This window comes from Bos grunniens, chromosome X (genome assembly GCF_055505025.1).
Source record: "Bos grunniens cultivar Pamir isolate PY7600 chromosome X, Bosgru_T2T1.0, whole genome shotgun sequence".
Taxonomy (NCBI): Eukaryota; Metazoa; Chordata; class Mammalia; order Artiodactyla; family Bovidae; genus Bos; species Bos grunniens.
Window position 1 is genome coordinate 132,166,819 of NC_141194.1, and position 22,294 is coordinate 132,189,112.

At 42.5% G+C, this 22,294-nt stretch overlaps 1 protein-coding gene across 1 annotated transcript; it reads right to left on the bottom strand.

The window, feature by feature from the left end:
* Positions 1–338: 338 nt before the first annotated feature.
* On the bottom strand, positions 339–13,877 carry RBMX2 (RNA binding motif protein X-linked 2). Its single transcript, XM_086389311.1, has 6 exons — positions 13,719–13,877; positions 13,405–13,520; positions 12,236–12,287; positions 5,659–5,788; positions 3,871–4,048; positions 339–3,413 (listed from the first exon to the last, which is right to left on the bottom strand). Exons 1-6 carry the CDS (start codon positions 13,781–13,783, stop codon positions 2,878–2,880), a joined length of 1,077 nt encoding a protein of 358 aa, XP_086245437.1. The 5' UTR covers positions 13,784–13,877; the 3' UTR covers positions 339–2,877.
* Between the last annotated feature and the right edge of the window lie 8,417 nt (positions 13,878–22,294).

The following is a 22,294-nucleotide window of genomic DNA, read 5'->3' on the forward strand; positions in this document are numbered from 1 at the left end:
ACACATACATATATGTATACCGTTTCTCTGAAAAAAACCCTAATTGATACATAAATCAAATACATATTCCATGGAGATGCAGTAGATCAGCACTGCTGTTAAACACCTGAATGATGCAGACAGTGGTAGGCTCTATGGTAACTGCACCTACGGCCATATGGGGATTCCTGTATGACCAGCTAAAGGAGGAAACAGCTTGAGCCTGATTTACAGATGGGCCAGCACTCAATATCTAAGTACAAAACGAAGATGGGTGGTATCTATGTAACAGCAGATACGTTCACGGGGGAGAAGGAACATTTTTCCAGTGGATGGAACAACAAAGCAGGGCACTTGACTTGGTGTGGAAAAAGTGGCCCAAAGTGAGACCGTTTATTGAATACATGACTCCTGGAAGTGGCCAATGGCTTGACCATCCAATTGGAAGCCTGGAAGGAAAAGGGCTGGAAGATCAGAGACAAGGCGATCTGATGCAAAGGCCGTGGACTGACACATGGGAGCATGCAAAGTGTGCAGATTTCTGCATCGTATGTTAACCACCACCAGAAAACATCTGTTATGGAAGAGGCACTGAACCACCAGGCAGACACAACGACTCAGCCAGGTGCAGGGGCCTTCGTTAGTTACTACACAACTGGCATGATGGACACGAGCAGAGTGGTCACGATGGCTGACGGAGGTCCAGCAGCAAGGACGCCTGTTTACCAAGGCTCATCTCCTGGGACTCCTCTGACAGGTGACTCTTGCTCAAGGGCTCACCACTGGTCTTGCTGAAATAGTCTTAGAACTCCTAGAACTCCACTGCAGTCTTAAGACTTTTCCTATGTAACTTCCTTCTTTCCTTCCCTTTCTTCTCCAGAAGTTAGACATACGTCATAGTCTGACAGCTTTCCCAGTCTCCGCCAGCTCCCTCCCCACTCTCCTTCATGGACATCCCAACCACCAATGTAGGTGCACATCTCATCTAGGACCCATACAAACACACCAGTTACTTTAACTTAACACATTCACTATTAAAGCTCTAGTCCTATGTTTTACAGTGTCAGAAATTCCATTTTAATAATTCAGCAGAGGTATTAAGGTTTTGTGGACTGTTCCTATCAAATTCATAAAGGATTGATTAAATAAATAAGTAGAATAAAATAAATAAATAAAAAGAATCTCAAAATGAGAAAGAACTACCCATCAGACCAGACAGATATGCAATGGAGCTGACAAAGTGTTCCCACCTCACCAAGAGCAGCTACATGAAAAGCAGACTAATACAATATTGTAAAGTAAAAAAATTTTTTTTTAAAAAGCAGACTAAGCACAGAAGCAGGTTGGTATACCTGGCTAGCCAAAAGGTGGAAACAACCCACATGTCTATCCATTCAGGAGTGGCAAACAAAACATGGAATATCTATACAATGGGACATTATCCATAAAAACGAATGAGGTGTCTGGAGAAGGGAATGGCTACCCACTCCAATATTCTTGCCTGGAGAATTCCATGGACAGAGGAGCCTGGAAGGCTACAGTCCATGGGATCACAAAGAGTTGGACACGACTAACATTTTCACTGATATAATATGGATGCACCTCAAAAATATTATACTAAGTGAAAGGCCCCAAACACAAAAGGCCACATGTACAATTCCACTTACATGAAATGTCCAGAATAGGTAAATCTACAGGAACTGAAAGCAGATTGGTAGTTGCCAGGGACAAGGAGGAGGAGGGGATGGGGAGGAGCTGCTTAATGGGTATACAGGGTTTCATTTTGGGGTGATGAAAATATTTTGGAACTAGATATGGTTGGTGGTTTTATAACACTGTCAATGTACCAAACTGCACTGAATGTTCCCTTTAAAATGGTTAATTTCAAGATAAATATCATATACTAATGCACTATATGGAATCTAGAAAGATGGTACTGATGAATTTGCAAGGCAGACATGGAGAAACATAGAAAACAGACTTATGGACACAGCGAGAGGGGAGGAGAGGGTGAGATGTACGGAGAGTAACATGGAAACTTTCAATAACATGTGTAAAATAGATAGCCAATGGGAATTTACTGTTATGTCTCAGGGAACTCAAACAGGGATTCTGTATCAACCTAGAGGGTTGGGATGGGGAGGGAGATAGGAGGCTCAAGAGAGAGGGGACATATGTACACCTATGGCTGATTCATGCTGATGTTTGACAGAAAACAGAATTCTGTAAAGCAATTATCCTTAAATTAAAAAATAAATAATTTTTAATTGTTAATTTCATGTGAATTTCTTCTCAATAAAATAAATAAGTTATAAGGAAAAAAATGTAGACATATCAACCAAAACAAAAACAGCAAAACTGAAAAAAGATGTCTATAATTTCAAAAAACAGGGGGCAGGTAGGCAAAAATAAGGAAGGAGCAGGCTGATGTTAAGAATCCTTATCACATTCATAGCAACCTGTCTGAACCTAGTTAAGCCACACTTCTCTGCTCAGTGGTTATAGCTGCCAACTGGAAAGGTTCTTAACATGTAGCACAAAGACTAGAATTCTAGAACTGTCTGGCATTTCCCCTTCCTGGCCATTTCATCATAAATTGGGGTCATGAATTCAATGGCCATATTTATGAACCCAGATCTAGGTACATGAATGCTCTGGTATGTGCCAAAAGTACCAAGTATATTCCCAGGGACAATGGATTCTGCTCAAAAATCCAGGATATTTAGCTGTTAAAAACTACAGCTCTCTTGATGATTAGTATACTCAAGGGATCAAAAGAATTCATTCTCAAAGACTTTACATGTAAATACAGTAAAAGAATAACTGAATTTCATTGTATTTGAAAAATACAGTTCATTTTTAATTCTACCGTGCTGAATAGCTGAACAGGCTGCGATATCAGTGATACCTGAGCTCCCTGGGATTAGAGGACTCCCGGTCCCGGGAGTGCCGGGACCTTTTGTGCCGGTGGGATTTATCTCGGCTCCTACTTCTACTCCTGTGACTACGCCACTCAGAGCCCCTGTCATGCCGCCCCTGAGAGCGCCTGTCATGTCGTCTGGAATGTATGTCTGAGCTTCGACCCCTGTCCCTCTCTCTGTGCCTGTCTTCTCTCTCTTCCCTCCTGCTTGATGACTTGTGTTCATGCTTGGACTTCTCCTTTCTTGGCTCCCTCTCTTGGTCCTCCGTTCCACTACGGCAGGTCATCCTGACCTCAGGGGAACTGGGGTGGGACTTCCGCACCTCCCTGGACTCTGACTTCTGACCCTTCTCTCCCGTCTCTGAGTGCTTGCCACTGTGCTTTTTAGAGCCAGGGTCATCCTTTTCCTTTATCATCTTGCTTCTGGGCAATGAAGAGGAGGCTGGCTGCTCTGCCTGTACCTCCCGGCCGGTCTTCTCTTTGTCTTTCTTTTTTTTCTTTTTTTCCTTTTTGTCTGGAGGAAAAGAGGGGCACAATAAGTAAGAAAAAGAAGATGGAAAAGATGGAGGATATACAAAAGGATAGCATGCTTGGCAGCAGTGTGAACCACTCACGGTCTCTACTTCTAGAAAAGTGCCTCCAAGAATCCAAGCTGGATGTCTGTCACCCTTAACATGTCAGGTTGCTGTATAAGGCAACTCCAGCTCTTAATTCTCTCTCTAAAGACCCTACCTCCAAACAGTCACATTGTTAGGTACCAGAGGGTTAGGACTTCAGTATATGCATTTTGGTGGCCAGAATTTAGCCCACAGCATTAGTCTTCTGCTGATACTTCTTCTTCCCCAGTTAAAGTAAGGTTCCCCACACCTGCCCCCTTCACACTTGAGAACTGACTACCAACTCTCAGTGAAGGCTAAGAAGAGCAAACATTAAGCCTACCCAGAATCTTCTCATAGGCCTTAACCATTTACCTTTTTTGTGTTTTTTGGTGGGTTTGTCATCTTCAGAGCCCTCAGATGAACTTGGCGGAGGAGTATGAGTCCCACAGCCCCTCTCCTGCAGCTCTCTGGTCACCTCATCCATTTCTTCTGAGTCCTCAGGAAGTCGATAGTTAGATACATGATCCACTCGGATAGTTCTTCCTTTGATCTAGGACAGACAGGCACTGCTTTAGCAGATAGCTAACTACTTGCTACCAAACACAGCCTTCTATCTATTTGAACCCAGCTGCAGAAATCCATGGTTTGAACCATTCCCATTATCCTCTTGCTAATTCTGTTTCTCAGAAAATCTCAAAAGCAGACCTGCTCAAGTGATGTGTCACAGCACACATCCCTACACATTCACTCAACCCTGGGGGCAGTCAGGTAGAGCCTGGGGCAGCTGGAGATCCTGGGAGCCTCATCAGTTTATCAGAGTTCTATATAAGTATCTCCACGTTATAAGTGTGCCATGAAGTGAAAAGAGCCTGGGAAGTACTGCCCCAAAGCATAAGCAGCATGGAAAACTGCAAGAGTTTAGATGCACAAACATGAATTACCTTCCATCTGTAACATTAATTTACGGTGAAACACACTGTGAAAAAGTCTGGAAGCTAAAGGGAATTCCTAAAATTCAGCTCAATGCTACAGCTGCTTTCTCAACACAAATGGATAAGGCCAAAGCGAACAACAGCTGGGAGGAGGTAAGGAATCTAGAAAGGACTACTTTCTTTTCTCTTAAGCCCTCACTCCTTGCTCCACCCCCACCATACTGGAACCACTGGCTCATGCTGATACTATCACTGCGAATCACAACTCTCCAGGTGAACAACAAAAAATTAAACCCTCACTTAAAACAAAAACATTTGGGCAGATACAGACTTATTCTATAGGCAATGCCATCAGAAATGTGAAATGTCTGGCTTTTACTGTTCCATTCAAGAGCAAGTTTTTACTCTTACCCCTAAGCCTGAGTACTTTCACCTATCCCATTCCACCATAAAAGTAGAATAAAGTAACCTTTTATGGTGACTTCCTTTCACTGCTGGTGCAATCAGTGACAAATTCTCCAAGTCAAGAGTCACCCCTCCAACCTGTGACAATGCTCATTCAATGGCAGTGCTTTTCCTAAATGAGCACAGGGAGCATGTGGAGCATAGATAACCCTGAGTTGCCCCATTCCCTTTTCATGTCTCACTCTCATGTCATCACTCACCCTGTCTCACAAGGGTGGAGGAGAGAGAATAGAGGACAGAAAACTTCAGAATGAGTTACTTTCATAGACTTTGTCATGAGATTTTAACTAGAGAATTTTCAGGGCCCAGTACTGCTAAGTCAATGGAGACATATGAGAGACATACATGGCTAGGTCCTCAGCCACGAAACCATGATAGAACCCCAAATTCCCTGATACAGGACAGCATGAAACTGCAGTGTTTGCTAGTCTCTTTGCTCTCCAATACAGCAGAAATGAGAGTGGAGTGTGAGGAAGAAAAGGTGAAAAACAGACGCCTGGTTGGGTGCAAGATGAAGGGGAGTGGGGGGTCATGGTACCTATGCTCCTGAGGACATAGCTTGCTAAGAGATGGGGAAAAGAAACACATGTTGACAGGGTCATGAGCCAACGGAATTATTTCCTGGGGTCATTTCCCAGTCAGTATGTCGCCACACCTCTGCAACCCAGATGACCAGTACTGCCCTTGAGCCTGTAGTCATCAGCTGGGAAATGAAACTGAAACCCTACACAATGGAAAAGTTCTGTTCAGTAAGCATACTCACCTTGATCCCATTAAAATTGTCAACAGCCAGAACTGTGCTCCTCTGGTCTTCATAGCAGAGGAAACAGAATCCTTTGGATTTCCCAGTCTTCTTGTCCCGTACCAGATTAATGTTAACAATCTCCCCATATCTATTTAATTTATAAAAGAGTAAGACACTATTGATTTAAAATGTAAAAACTTTCAGATTGGATGACAAAACAAAATTCAAATAATATAATCTGTACAGGAGACACACTGAGAACAAGATGACAAAGAAAGGTTAAAAATTAAAAGTTAGAAAAAGATATATCAAGAACACCTAATTTAAAAAATGGGTGGTAGTAGTAAGATCAAAGATGAATTCAAGGCCAACCAAAGAAAACATTTAAATGTGACTACGAGGGCTCTTTTACACAGAAAAAGGTCCTAATACATAAGTCATGAAATTTATACATAAATTAACACATCCAAAATTTTAATTAAAAATACAAAGAGCAACTAAGAGTGAAAGTTATTAGAGATTTTAACACACCACTTTGAGTTCACAACACATAAAATTGAGAAAAATAGGTCAGAGGAATTAATATAAAATTATATAACTACAAATAAACATATACTTAATAATATAACAATTACATTGTTAAAAACATTAACATCAGACTAATAGATATACAGATATATTCGATTGTACAGAGTTTCTTCTCAAGAATCCATGAAACAAATATTAAAACTGACTACAGACTAGATCTCAAAGTAAACCTCAATCATCTCCAAAAACAGCACAGACCATGTTCTCCAATCAAAATATGAAACAGCTGGCAACAATAATTTCAAAACAAAAAATGCCCTAACTAGAACTTGAAACCTATTCTCCAGGCTAACTACTGGATGAAAGAGAAAGTGAAATAAAATAAAGAAATCACGGTAGAGTATTTAGAAAACAACAAAAATGGTAATATATACCAAAACTTAGTGTATGTTAGTCGCTCAGTCTTGTCCGACTCTTTGCGACCCCATGCACTATAGTCCGCCAGGCCCCTCTGTCCATGGAATTCTCCAGGCAAGAATACTGGAGTGGGTTGCCATTTCTTTCTCCAGGGGATCTTCCTGAACCAGGAATCGAACCCAGGCCTCCTGCATTGCAGGCAGATGCTTTACCGTCTGAGCTACTAGGGAAGCCCACCAAAACTTACAGGATGTGGCTAAAACCACACACACTCAGGAAAATCTGTAACATTAAAGAATTTTATTGTTAAAAAGGAAAGGGGAATTCCCCGGCAGTCACAGTGGTCAGGACTTGGTGCTTTCACTGCCAGGGTCCAGGTTCAAACCCTGGTCAGGGAACTAAGATCTCACAAGCCACAGGGGAGTGGGGGAGAGTAAATCTAAGGAAGGTAGGTGGAAGTTAATAAAGACATAATTTAATGAAAAAGAAAATAGAAAAAATTCTACCTTACTCATTATATAAAAATTAATTCCAGAAAAGTTAAAGCTTCATAAATTTAAAACTACAGTCATAAAAATACAATAGTAACTGATGGAAATGTCATAACATGATCACATACATATACCTCAGCCCAAAATCTAGAATCTTACTTAAAAGAAAACACTAGAAATGATTCAACTATGGTATTCAGCTATTTAACACTACTTAATATTGTAGGTATTGGCCCATGTGATTAGACAGGAGAAAACAGATATAAAAAAAGAATAAATATATGTGTATGTATAACTGACTCATTTTGCTGCACAGCAGAAACAAATACAACACTGTAAATCAACTATACTCTAATTTTAAAAATTAATTAAAAAAGTAAAGCTATCTCTGTATGAAGATTATATATGATGATATATATAGAAAACCCAAGAGAAGCAATGATAAACAATGATAAAAACAAACTATATAACAAATCTGTAGGATAACAAGATATAAAGACAACAAAAATAAACCACCCTCTTACAAACAATAATAATAAATATAAGGAAAGAGGAGCCCCATTTGTAACAGCAACAGCAAAAAGATAAAATACTTAAAAATAAATGTAACAACAAGCAATGTACAAGGTCTATGCAAAGAAAACTCTTAAAAACTACTGAAAGACACAAACACAGTTTTCAATAAAGACACCTCTTTTTCTTGCAGAAGATGACTCAACATTATAAAGATATCAAAATCACCTCCCAAGTTAATACTTCTGTATAAGGGTGACACTCCAATTTGCTGGGGGAAAATATAGAGTTTTAAATAAATGCTGTTGGGACAACTAGATAGCCATTTGAAAAAATATGAAATTGGGTCCATATCTCACACTATACATCAGAATAACTCTAAATGGATCAGAGATTTCAATGCATAAAACTGAAACTATACAAGTATTAGAAGAGAACATGGATGGGTGGGGAGAAATACTTTCTAATTATGACTCAAATCCAGAAGCTTAAAAAACTGATAAATTTGATCACTGCTGCTGCTGCTGCTTAGTTGCTTCAGTCGTGTCCGACTCTGTGCGACCCCATAGACGGCAGCCCACCAGGCTCCCCCGTCCCTGGGATTCTCCAGGCAAGAACACTGGAGTGGGTTGCCATTTCCTTCTCCAATGCATGAAAGTGAAAAGTGAAAGTGAAGTCGCTCAGTCGTGTCTGACTCTCAGCAACCCCATGGACTGCAGCCTACCAGGCTCCTCCGTCCATGGGATTTTCCAGGCAAAAGTACTGGAGTGGGGTGCCATTGCCTTCTCCAGCAATTAGAGGACAGACTATACAGGGGCAGCATGAGGGAGTCTGGGGGATGATGGAATTGTCCTTCATCCTAATTGTAAGGGTGATTACACAAATCTATTCAAGTATCAAAAAAAAAAAAATCTCATAGGACTGTACATCCCCTAAAAAGTCAATGTTACCATAAGATCATTTAAACATATGAATAAATGACCACATAAAAATTTAAAAATAATAATTTTGCAAAGAAAAAAAATCACAATAAACAAAGTCAAATGACAAACTAGGAGAAAACGTCTGCCATTTACATCACAGATTAAGGCTAGAAAGCCATTTTTTTTCCTTTTGCTATAAAGGACATTATCAGGACAACTGGAAGTCAAATAAAGTCTATAGATTAGATAACAGTGTAACAGTGTTGATTTCCTGAATTTGATCACTATCCTGAAGTTAAATGTCCCGGTATTTTGGGAAATACACACCGAAGAATTTAGGGGTAAATGTGCATCATGTCTGCAATTGACCCCCAAATGGTTCAGAAAAAAAAAATAATATGCATATAGGTGGAGAGAAATAATAAAGCAAATGTGATAAAATGCTAACATCTGGGGACTCTTGAGTAAAGGGGATATAGGTATTCTTCATTCTATTTCATAACTTTCCTGTTTTAACCCAGAAATTATTTCAAGTATTTCAAAATAAAAAGTAAAAGAAAAAAGAATACAGGAGCTGGCTTGACAGGATAACTACAGACCAAACTGGGACAGTTTGAGCATCAAGAAATAATAATAATGGCAATGTAGTATAACACATCAAATTAAAAAAATAAGTCCACAGCAATACAATACATGATAAAGTGTTAAAAACAATAAGTTAATATCCTTAATACATGAAGGACTCTTGTAAAATCAGTAAGAAAATGAGGAACACACTAACAGGGAAAAAATAGGCAAATGATCTTAATAGAAAATTTACAAAGAAAAAGAATAAGGGCCTATAAATCTACGAAGAGATGTTCTACCTCCCGGATGATGAAATAAAGGCAAAGTAAAATAATAATGAAAAGTCATATGGCAATATTTTCTTAAAATAACCATTACTGATTAGGATTCAGGAAAATGAGCATTCCAGTCAGAGTGAAAACTGACAACCTTTTCAGAGAGTAATTTGACAATGTTTATAAATTAATTTCATGAAGGAAACCATCAGGGAGGCATACAAAGATGTATATATCACAATGTACACTGCAGTATAATTCATAACAGCAAAATATTGGAAATAATGCCCAACATTGAAAAGAAGACAATAAATACACAAAGATGTTAACATTTTTTTCTTAAAGTACATTCTTATTTTATTCTTCGTACTTTTTTCTTTTTCCCAAGTGTTCTACAACAACTATACATTACTCTGATAATCAGAAAACAAAATATTTTTTGAAAGCCACTGTTGTCAGTGACACAGGCAATCATCATGGAGAGCAATGTGTGGAGCCAAAACAGAGAACTGGACTAAACACACACACCAGTGATCATCACTCAATGCAAATAAGACAAAAACAGCTCCCAGGTGGAAGACTGGACTAGGCAGAGCTACCACAAAGGCATGGAAGTTATAGGCTGTACCTACTGTGAACTTCCCAATACCCAAGAGTTGGAAAAAGCAGCCTCAGGCCCTGCCAGGGCCCTCTACCATGGCCTTTTTCTTGCCCAATTTCTTTCCCACGGCCTTCTGTCCTATATATGGCCCAACCAATCAGCCAGGGACCTCTGCCCACTGGATGGTCCAACCATTCCCTGCCATGGCAATGCCTCTGCCAGGGTGTGCCAGCCACTGTCTGCTTACCCAACCTCTTTTATCATGGTTCTCTGCCTGAGGACTCCACAGTCCAGGGGTCATGGCTCTCTGCTGCTCTGAGCTGCCAAGGCCTTCTGGCACCTATGGACTAACTACTCTGTGTAGCTTTGCGGTTGTACCCAACCCCTCTCCTACCAGCTGCCACTACTAATGTGAGCTGCCAAGACTCTCTCCCACCTAGTGCTGCTGCTATCATCCCGTAGCAGAATGAAGAATATAAGATTCTCCTATTCATTCTTATCCCTCATCAGCCTGTGATTCTCAGTCTCCAGTTAAAGAGACGGGCTCTGCTCACTAACCTTACACTCAACTAGAAACAACAACAACGATAAAAACTACTGCCTAAACCTTTTGCTTTTTTCCCAGTTCCTCTGTGCTTTGCCCTAATCCTACAGTGCCACACAGGTGTGGGCCCAGAATGGCCCCATCATGAGTTACCCACAGTTTATAAGAGCCCAAGGAGATGGGCCAACAGAGTACCTTCCTAGGAGTTCCAGTCTGTTCCAGTGTAGGCTTCAGTGAAAAGACAATAAAAATAGACCAGAATCTCCAAGACAGGCTCCTATATCAACCAACTTCTTGGATTTGGCACATTGGAGAGTTACAGAACCATGTCCTGGGACTGATCTAGACCAGAACAGAAGCTTCAGGCCCCCCGATGCAGGGAGGCCAGTCAGTCTAGAGTTAAAATAAATGGGCTTTTGTGATGCCATAAAATGCATTACAACTTCCTGATGTTCAAGCTGGTTTTAGAAAAGGCAGAGGAACCAGAGATCAAATTGCCAGCATCCGCTGGATCATGGAAAAAGCAAGAGAGTTCCAGAAAAACAACTATTTCTGCTTTATTGACTATGCCAAAGCCTTTGACTGTGTGGATCACAATAAACTGTGGACAATTCTGAAAGAGATGGGAATACCAGACCACCTGACCTGCCTCTTCAGAAATCTGTATGCAGGTCAGGAAGCATCAGTTAGAACTGGACATGGAACAACAGACTGGTTCCAAATAGGAAAAGGAGTACGTCAAGGCTGTATATCGTCATCCTGCTTATTTAACTTCTATGCAGAGTACATTATGAGAAACACTGGACTGGAAGAAACACAAGCTGGAATCAAGATTGCCGGGAGAAATATCAATAACCTCAGATATGGAGATGACACCACCCTTACGGCAGAAAGTGAAGAGCAACTCAAAAGCCTCTTGATGAAAGTGAAAGTGGAGAGTGAAAAAGTTGGCTTAAAGCTCAACATTCAGAAAACGAAGATCATGGCATCCGGTCCCATCACTTCAAGGGAAACAGATGGGGAAACAGTGGAAACAGTGTCAGACTTTATTTTTTTGGGCTCCAAAATCACTGCGGATGGTGACTGCAGCCATGAAATTAAAAGACGCTTACTCCTTGGAAGGAAAGTTATGACCAACCTAGAGAGCATATTCAAAAGCAGAGACATTACTCTGCCAACAAAGGTCTGTCTAGTCAAGGCTATGGTTTTTCCTGTGGTCATGTAAGGATGTGAGAGTTGGACTGTGAAGAAGGCTGAGCGCCGAAGAATTGATGCTTTTGAAGTGTGGTGTTGGAGAAGACTCTTGAGAGTCCCTTGGACTGCAAGGAGATCCAACCAGTCCATTCTGAAGGAGATCAGCCCTGGGATTTCTTTGGAAGGAATGATGCTAAAGCTGAAACTCCAGTACTTTGGCCACCTCACGCGAAGAGTTGACTCATTGGAAAAGACTCTTGATGCTGGGAGGGATTGGGGGCAGGAGGAGAAGGGGACGACAGAGGATGAGATGGCTGGATGGCATCACTGACTCGATAGACGTGAGTCTGAGTGAACTCCGGGAGTTGGTGATGGTCAGGGAGGCCTGGCGTGCTGCGATTCATGGGGTTGCAAAGAGTCGGACATGACTGAGTGACTGAACTGAACTGAAAATGCATTACGGAAGCAAACTACTCTGCTGACCCAGAAGGTAAGAAATAAAAAAGTGACTTACTAAAAAGAAGGAAAAAAAGGTGACTTACTGTGAGAACACACAAATGATGTCCCCTTCAGTCAGTTCATAAGGAAGTCCCCCTCAAAAAGAGAAACACATTTCAGTTCAGCAAACACTTACCAAGTGTCTACAATGTACCATGCATGCACTAGGCCAGGCACTGGGATGCAAATCAGAATAAGCAACAGGGCCTTCCCTCAAAGAACCTAGTCTAATGCAATGACAGAAGCACACAGAAAATGCAGCAGTAATACAGAAAAAGGAGTGATTAACTTTGAGTGGAAAATCTGGGGTCATCCCTAACCAAACTAACCCCCCTCACACCCAAAATCTTCTGGACAAAGCAGATAGTTTCCAGCACAAAACTTGGCTTCCAAAAACATATCTTGAACTCATGTGCTCTCTATCTGCAAATTCACAGCTAAGGTCCAAAATCAGTTTAAATATGCAAATATTAACCCCATCTCACAAGGACTAAGGATTATAAAGTCAATTGTTAAGCATTTCATAGGAAATAATTTTCCCTGCAAATGTTTCCTTCCTCATCAATAGAATGGGGATATTACAGTTCTAACTTCACAGAATTGTTGTAATAGTTAAATAAATGGAAATAAAATGCTTAACACAATGTCTGGTGCAATAACCTCTTTGAATAAACTGTCAAATTACCGCATATGACACAAAGTGAATATAGAGATGGTGATATGGCCACGGATAGAAGGCAGGAGATAATTAGATGAGGAAAATAAACTCTGAGGGAAGGAGAATGAGGAGGGGAGGGAGTTGGCAGTAATATGAGATAGGGGCTAAGACCATGAGTTCTAGAGTGCCATAGTTCTGGCTGTTCCACTTCCTAAGCTATGTGACCTGAAGTCATTAACTTCTCTGCACCTGTTTCTTTAGTTGTATAAATGGGGAGGGACAGGGGGATGGTAGTAACGGTATCTGAGAAACCAAGTGGCACGATTCTCAGCACAGTGAACGGCCGGCAGTACCTATTATGAGCACTGACTTGGCAGAGAGAGCAAATTAGAAATGGGAAGAAAACAGACAAGGAAAACGTATTTACAGAGAGAGCGGAAGGGAATAAATGTGGGTGGTGAATGTCGGGAGGAATGTAAGGCGGGAACGCTGAAATGTTAGGAAGCAGGGCAGGAGGGAAGGAGGAGCCCTACGAGAGGAAAACGTGGGCCTCACCCAGGAAGATCCAAGCGCTGTCCTTGTACTCGTTGTGCCAAGACACCTTCTCCGCCACCCCCAGTTCGACCTCACGCTCATTCAGCTCATTAATCAGCTTCACTTTAGTTAAAGGGCTAAACCGGAAGGAAAAGCGGGCATGTAAGCGCGCCCTGGCCTGAGGTACAACAGAACAAAACCGAGAGACTAATTTTCTAGACTCCCCGCCTCTCCCGCCCGTCAGCCCCGCAGATGCTCTACCACCTCAGCCCGGGTGGGTTGGCCCCGGGCCCCAGTTCCCCCGACCCCTCCTTAGAGGACAGTTAAGGCCTTACTTCATCTCCGCGGGTTCAGGCTCAGAACCTAGGAAGCAACTTCCCGGAGAAGCCGCAAGACGCATGCGCGGTCCCGGCGCCTCGCGCCCATTGCTTGCCGCGGAGCTTGCGCCACGCCGGAAGAGCACTGGCGCGCCGGGGGCGTAGCGCCTGAGCACTAGAGCTAGCAGCGGCTTTCCTCCTTCGGCGCTGCTCGCTCTTTAATCAGAGAGTTTTTCTCTGGTCCATTTGTACGTTCCTCCGAAAAACTGGGCAAGGGTGCGAGCCTGGTCTGTTCAGGACTCCTAGCTCCTGGACGACACCTGGCATTGATTAGCTTAGCTACAAATGTTTGCTGAATTAAGACTGAAAAAGTGCCTGATACGGCGACTTAAGTCGTAGCCTTCGCTCCCAAATTCCGCCTCCATCCTTCACTCCCAGTCAGTAACTCACACGCGCACCCCCAAGAAAGCATCCTTGTTCAAGAGTGACGGCAGAAAAGTAAAGAAGATATCTGAAAGGGTGAATTTTTTTTCTCTCTCTCTCAAATCCCAATGCATAGGCAACTGACAAGTATACCGCCGTAAGCTGAATTGCATACCCAGACTTGTGTGAAAAGCTGCTACCCCTTTTCCACAGTCTCCTACGGGAGGTAGAAATTCGTATTGTTAAATTAATAGCTAACAGTTGAGCAGACAATACTAAATTGTGTGCTAATCAATTCATATGCATTGGCTTTCTATCCTCACAACAGCCCTGTGATGTCTGTGATACAATTACTCTCTCCATTTTATAGAAGAAACTGAGGTTCAAAGGAGTTAAATATTAATGGTTTGAAAGGTACTCTGTCTACCGTCTGGTTGATTTATGAATCCATACTGAGCATCTATATATGTTTTGTACAGAAAGTCTGTAGACAGAATTGTAAGGTTGGGTTCTTTGCCTTCAAAGAGCTGATAATATCATTGAGCATACAGGATATATCTGCTTTATAGATTTCACTCCAGAAATAATCAGGAACCTATAGAAGAGGTGGTGACATAATAGTGTGCGAATAAACCATATTGAGGATTTAATCCATCTTGCACATGTTCACATCAGTATCTGGTCTGAGACCATGCATGGTCTAAAAGTGAAATTCCGGAGCTGTGTAGTTCTCTGTGTAGCCCTAGCTCAGGACCCCTGAAACTAGGCACTTCGTAAAAGTACTTTGATGATGACGGTGATGATGACAACTGTACCCTCAATGGTTCACCATGTACCCAATGTCTTGCTAAGAAGCAGAACAGAATCTGCCCATAAATGACAGTTTCTCTTCATTCATTCTGTGTCTCTTTCCTTCCCCCACTCCAACCCAGCTATTCATTAACTTGGTAGAATCACATTGGCAATGAAAACTAAACAGTGACAGATTGCATAGGGGTTTTATCTGCTCCTAGAAACCTTAGGTTGCCTAGTTGTAGGGTTGAAGTAGTCACTGCAAAGTGGTAAACTAGCTTGCAGTATTATCTGGCTGAATTCTTCCATCAACTATGAAATTAGAGAATTGGAGCAATACCTAGGCCTTGGTCATCAGAGTTCAAAAGGAAGCTGAAGCAAAAGAGGGGAGTAAGATCAACCAAATAATAGATACCTGGGATGGCAAACTCTGGTCCTCCTGTCAGACATTAAATTCAGAAGGTCCTCTGGATTCTCATCCCCTTTCCACTCAGACTTATGGAAATCTCTAGGCATCATCTTACCTACCAATTCCTACCAATTGGAAGTATATCCGTGGAGATGTCCCAGGCAAACTGGGAAGGTTTTCAGCTCTCCCAGCTTCTACTCCTTTCTTCACCAGTAACATTCATTTAGCACCCATTGAATGCAGAGCTCATTTCTAGGTTCAGTGGGTAGTGCTAAGGAAATTGACGGCAGTCCCCACATTCAAGGAAAGGCTCAACAATATGGCTAGTCAAATTCATCTCTCCACTTCTGAACACCACACTACATCCACATACACTTTCCCTCCTGACTTCTCTGTTTCAGGGAATGTTATCACCATTTTCCTTGTTGCCCATGTTCAAAAACAGGGATGTCATGCTTGTATTTCCCTATTCCTATTTACCCAAAGATATCTATCCAAACACCAATTCCTAATAACTGCGCCACTTCAGTGTCGGTCAAACACATCCTGTCTACTGTCAGTGATGTTCTGAGTCATCATCACATGCCTCCTAGCTCTTTCAGTACTCTTATAGCTGCCCCAGCCCCTATTCTTCAGTCTTTTCTCCAACTGCTCCCCCGCCCCATGAAGCCTCAGTTTCAGCCAGGCTCCACTTCTATCTGTTATCTCAAGGGCCCCTTTCATTATCCAACCTAGATACCTCTTCTGAGACATCCATATATCCCTGGGCCACTCACCTCTCTCTGACTGAAACCTGCCCAAGCTCCAAACTCCAATCAAGGCATTTCTCATTCAGGAAACTTTTCCTGACCTTACCAGCCTGCAGTGATGGCCCCCACTTCTGAACTCTGCAGTTCTTCACAGAACTACACAGTTCTTTTATGTTCTCCCCCTAGAAAGACTGTGAGGTCCTAGAAGGTAAAGACTGCATCTTTAAGCTCTCAGTACCTCAAACTTCAAACACATAGCAAGTGCACAATACAATTATTGGTTAATGAAACTGAAAATACAGCTATGGTTACCTTTATGGAAACACATGAGGGTAAAGGGAAAGAGGCTTTTATTTTCCCTTTGTCCCTTTCTACGCCATTATAATTTTCTTACCTTTACCCAGGTATCTTTTCTTTATCACATTTTCATTGCCATGTTACCTTGGCAGAAAGAGCATGAACTTAATTTTCTTGGCTTTTGTCTTTTATTCACCCATTCAACAAATATTTATTGAGCAACTATTATATGCTAGACACTGGTATAAGTGCTGGAGATATAACAGCAATCAAAGGAAGTGGAATTCCTGTCCTTATGGAGTTTACACTCTTATTGAGAAGAAGGAAAATTACATGAAAATACATCCAATCTTGATAAATACTATGCAGGAAAAATAAAGCAGCATTGGTGACAGAGAGCAGGAGAGTGTTGCTATTTTATAAACGGTGTCAGTCAAAGAAGCCCCTTCCCCAGTAAATGACATGAAGGCAGAGATCTACAAGAAGATGAGGAGCAACACTTGGAGATATCTGGGAGAAGAGTGCTGTAGGCAGCAGGAACAGTATGTGCAAAGGTCCTGAGACAGGAGTGTGTTTTAGAAACAAGCATGCCAGACTGGCTGGAGAGGAGCAGGCAAGGGGATGACAGATTTTTGTTTATTTAACAAAATCTGATTTAGTACCCACCACATGCTAGACACTTTTATAGGTACTTTATACATATTAATTCATTTACTTCTCACAGCAACCCTATGAAGGAGATACTATTGTCCCCATTTTGCTGATGAGGAAACTGAGGCACAGAGAGGTCAAGTCACTTGCCCTAGGTCACATAACTGATAAATGGGGGAACCAGGATAGTGTGGCTCCAAAGTCTGTATCTTTAGCCTCTATGCACAGGATAAATGGGGGTCAGGGGAGCAGATCAGGTATGAACATATTGGGTGGCAACTTTGGATTTTACTCAATGTGAGGTGAGAAGACACCAAAGGATATTAGTCTGACTTACATTTTAGCAGGATCACCTTGGCCGCAGACTGGAGGTGGCCAAGGGTGGGGAAGTCAGGGGTGGGGAGGATGCATGGAAATGCCTAGGATAGAAGCAGGAAGACAAGTTGGGAAGCTCCACAATAATTCAGGCAAGAGATGATGGTGGTTTGCCTCAGGGTGATAGCAAAGGAGATGATATTCCATGCTGGTATCTTTTTACACTAAAAAAAAAAATAAGAACACGTCTAACACCAACATAAATCATATCCTGTGTTTGTTAGTGTTAAGGTACTGGTCTAGATGCGGGGGATACTACAGTGAACAAAACTACATGATTCCATCTCACAGTGTTGCCAGACACATACATATGTGAATAAATATACAAAAGGATGAGTGTTGCAGTGAAGACATGAGTGAAATGCTATTGGAACTATATAAGGCATCAATTCATTCTGACTGCTTGGGGTCAGAGGAAGCTGGGGATGGAAAGCAGATTGTTGTGTACTACAGAAAGGCAGGTAACAGTTGAACTGGACCTTGAAGGTAGTCACCTTGTAGATGGAAGATAGGGAATGGGCAAGAGCATCTCAAGCAGAGGAACCAGCAGAAGAACTACCAAAGGCAAAAGATTTGCATTTTTACAAAGTTGTCAGGTCATACCAATGTTCCTGATCTGTTTCAACCTTTGATGCACAAGAGACTAGAAGACAAGGCTTCCCTAGTGGCTCAAACAATAAAGAATCTGACTGTAATGCAGGAGACCCGGGTTAGATCCCTGAGTGGGGAATATTCTCTTGAGTAGGAAATGGCAACCCACTCCAGTATTCTTGCCTGGAGAATGCCATGGACAGAGGAGCCTGGTGGGCTGCAGTCCATGGAGTCACAAAGAGTTGGACACAATTAGCTGCTTTTGGAGAAGGCAATGGCACCCCACTCCAGTATTCTTGCCTGGAAAATCCCATGGACGGAGGAGCCTGGTGGGCTGCAGTCCATGGGGTTGCTAAGAGTCGGACACGACTGAATGACTTCACTTTCACTTTTCACTTTCATGCATTGAAGGAAATGGCAACCCACTCCAGTGTTCTTGCCTGGAGAATGCCATGGACAGAGGAAGCTGGAAGGCTACAGTCCATGGAGTCACAAAGAGTTGGACACAATTAGCTGCTTTTGGAGAAGGCAATGGCACCCCACTCCAGTATTCTTGCCTGGAAAATCCCATGGACAGAGGAGCCTAGTGGGCTGCAGTCCATGGGGTTCCTAAGAGTCGGACACGACTGAGCGACTTCACTTTCACTTCTCCCTTTCATGCATTGGAGAAGGAAATGGCAACCCACTCCAGTGTTCTTGCCTGGAGAATCCCAGGGACGGAGGAGCCTGGTGGGCTGCCCTCTATGGGGTCACACAGAGTCGGACATGACTGAAGCCACCCAGCAGCAGCAGCTGCTTTATTTTTCCTCCATGTGCTGTGCTTAGTTGCTCGGTCGTGTCTGACTCTTTGTTACCCCATGGACTGGAGCCCGCTAGGCTCCTCTGTCCATGGGGATTCTCCAGGAAAGACTATTGGAGTGGGTTGCCATGCCCTCCTCCAGGAGATATTCCCAACCCAGGGATCGAACTCAGGTCTCCCACATTGTGATCAAACCCAGGTGTCCCACATTGCAGGCAGATTCTTTACCATCTGAGCCACCAGGGAAGCCCTTTTCCTTCATTGTATTTATCAACATTGGATGGATATTCATGTCATTTTCCTTCTCCTCAATAAGAATGTAAACTCAACGAAAGCCTTTCCATGGACTTCCCTGGTGGTCCAGTGGTTAAGAATCCTCCTGCTAATGCAGGAGTCATAGGTTCGATCCTTGCTCCAGGAAGATCCCACATGCAGCAGGGCAATTAAGGCCATGTGTCACAACTACTGAAGTCCACATGCCCTAGAGCCTATGTTCCACAACAAGAGAAGCCACTGCAATGAGAAGCCTGCACATCACAATGAAGAGTAGCCCCCTGCTCATCCCTACTAGAGAAAGCCCTCGTGGAGCAACAAAGACCCATTGCAGCCATGCTGCTGCTGCTGCTAAGTCGCTTCAGTCATGTCCGACTCTGTGCGATCCCATAGATGGCAGCCCACCAGGCTTCCCGTCCCTAGGATTCTCCAGGCAAGAACACTGGAGTGGGTTGCCATTTCCTTCTCCAGTGCATGAAAGTGAAAAGTGAAAGTGAAGTCGCTCAGTCGTGTCCGACTCTAGCGACCCCATGGACTGCAGCCTACCACGCTCCTCCATCCATGGGATTTTCCAGGCAAGAGTACTGGAGTGGGGTGCCATTGCCTTCTCCATTGCAGCCATAAATAAATACAATCTTTTAAAAAGCCTTTTCATATCCATCATAATCTCGTTTTCATCATCCCCGCAACACTGAGATGTAGGTATTATTATCCCCATGTCACACATGAGGAAGCCAAAGCTAAGTCAGAGAAGTGAAGTCATTTGTCCACACAAAAGCACAGGAATTGATGTAGGGGTAGCCCCCAAGTGTCCTGAATTCAGAGCCTGTGCTTTTGCCATTGGACAGTGGTCCCCACCCCTGGCTGCATATTAGAATCACTTGTGGATCTTTTAAAATTCCAGATGCAGAAGTCACATCTCAGACTAAGGACATAAGAATCCCTTGGTGTGTGACCCAAATGTCAGTACTTTGGGAATCAACAAATGTTTCTACTGCACAGTTAAAGTTAAGAACCATTTCCCTGGAGCATTTCATTAGAGGAGCATAAGCATCACCTGGGAGCTTGTTAGAAATGCAGATTCTTGGGAACGCCTCAGAACTAATGAATCCGAAACTCTGGCAGTGAGCCTCAAAAATCTGGGTGTTAACCAGCCCTCCAGGGGACTCTGATGCACTCTTGAATTTTAGCATGGCCTTGAAACAGCCATCTTGACTCCACACATAGAGTCAAGGGGCTGGGGAAACAAAAGCATGCCTTAGATCCAGGTATAAAATTAAACCAAGTGCTAAGCAACTGAAACCAGCCTCCCAATGGATGTACCAAAGAATAAGAACTGTTCAGGTTGGCAACCGGAATACCACCCCACAGGTTTTCTGATCCTTGTAAGAGAGACATCTGCCAAAGGCCCTCTCAGACTGTCAAAACATCCTGGAATATAATATTTGCTTCCAACTCTGCACCCTGCTTTCCATGCTCTCACTTAAAACACTAACCTTTCCCATTTGTGCTCTGACCCGAATTGAGTAAATAAGCTTCTAATCACTCTTCTCCCCACCCCTCTCTTCTTGGTATCCAAGATGAGAGTAGCATGCAAAAGGTTAGTTCTAATGTACCTGAGTAAATGGATATACAATCTAAAATAAGAATGAGCTACACAGCCACTCTCCCTGGCCCCATCTCACCTACCTCAGCAACACTGCTGTCCTTTGGTCTAACTCTATCACTGGAAAATGGAAAATTCCACAACCAAACATTAGCGCAGACACTTTCCAGAGTACAGCTCACCTCGCCTCCTGTCCCAGAGATAGCTCAAGTCAATAGGATCAAGAAAAACAAGGCTAATGTGATCCTGCAATCCCACTTCTGGGCATATATCTAGAGAAAACTATAATTCAAAAAGATACATGGACCCCAATGTTCATCGCAGCACTATTTACAATAGCCAAGACATGGAAACAACCTAAATGCCCATCAGCAGATGAATGGATAAAGAAGATGTGGCATATATAGACAATGGAATATTATTCAGCCATAAAATGGAATGAAACTGTGCCATTTGCAGCAACATAGACGGACCTAAAGATTATCATACCAAGTGAAGTAAGTCAGAAAGAGACATACAAATATCATATGATATCCCTTATATGTGGAATCTAAAATATGACACAAATGAGCCAGAAACAGAAACAGACTCACAGACACAGAAAACATACTTGTGGTTGCTAACAGGGAGGGGGGAAGAGGAGGGAGGGATTGGGAGTTTGGGATTAGTAAGTGCAAACTATTATATGTAGGATGGATAAACAACAGGGTCCTACTGTATAGCACAGGGAACTAGATTCAACATCCTATGATAAACCATAATGGAAAAGAACATGAAAAAGAATGTGTATATATATATGTAAAATGAATCAATTTGCTCTACAGCAGAAATTAACACAACATTGTAAATCAGCTATACTTCAATAAAATAAAATTCTTTAAAAAGAAAGGCAAGGTCACAGGATCAAGAAAGTACAAGGCAGGCACTTTCCTGGCAGTCTCATGGTTAGGACTCCACACTTCCACTGAAGGGGGCACAGGTTCAATCCCTAGTCAGGGAACTTAAGATCCCACATGCCACTTGGCGCAGCCAAAAAGAAGAAAGTACAAGGCTGGCAGCCACAACTCTTGACCAGAGACAGGGTCCAACATAAGGCAGAAATTTTTTCAATGAGTATACCCAACAGACAGCAGCTTTCAATAGGGAGCAGGCTCTCTTCTAAACTGAATGACAGCTAGTAACAATTCTCTTTTGCTTCTCTGGCCTTTCTGAATCACCAACTAATCAAGCTTTGAGGGACAAGAAATAGGGGACCAGCACACCCTATTTGAAAGAATTAGAATCTGAGGTGTTAGGAAATGAAAGATAAGAAACCACCAACATGTGTATAACTCTCCTGAAAGTATGCTGGACCCTAAAATAGCTTGCCTGCCCCACTTCCCACTTCAATGGATTATGGTCATCTTGCTTGATTAAAAGCAGTCATAATAGTAACTGAGAATTCGTTATCCAGAAAATGCTTAATTCAGCTGAGATTAGTTGTCAAGCTAGTATTTGAGTTTTAGGAAGAAAAGAAGTGGACATTTAAGATCAAGTTATGGAGGAAAAAATGTATGATTAGAGTCAATTATATCCTCTGGGAGACAGGAGACCTGATGAATGCCCTGGTCTCTCCAAACAAAGTCCTTG

Bases quoted from the DNA above. Each gene is read 5' to 3' on its own strand.
- RBMX2 (XM_086389311.1), bottom strand. From the start codon at position 13,783: ATGCGTCTTGCGGCTTCTCCGGGAAGTTGCTTCCTAGGTTCTGAGCCT. The intron at 5,789-12,235 runs GTAAGTCACCTT...TAAATTAAATAG, and splicing joins ATCATTTGTGTGTTCTCACA to ATATGGGGAGATTGTTAACA. The intron at 4,049-5,658 runs GTGAGTATGCTT...TGTCTGTCCTAG, and splicing joins ACAATTTTAATGGGATCAAG to ATCAAAGGAAGAACTATCCG.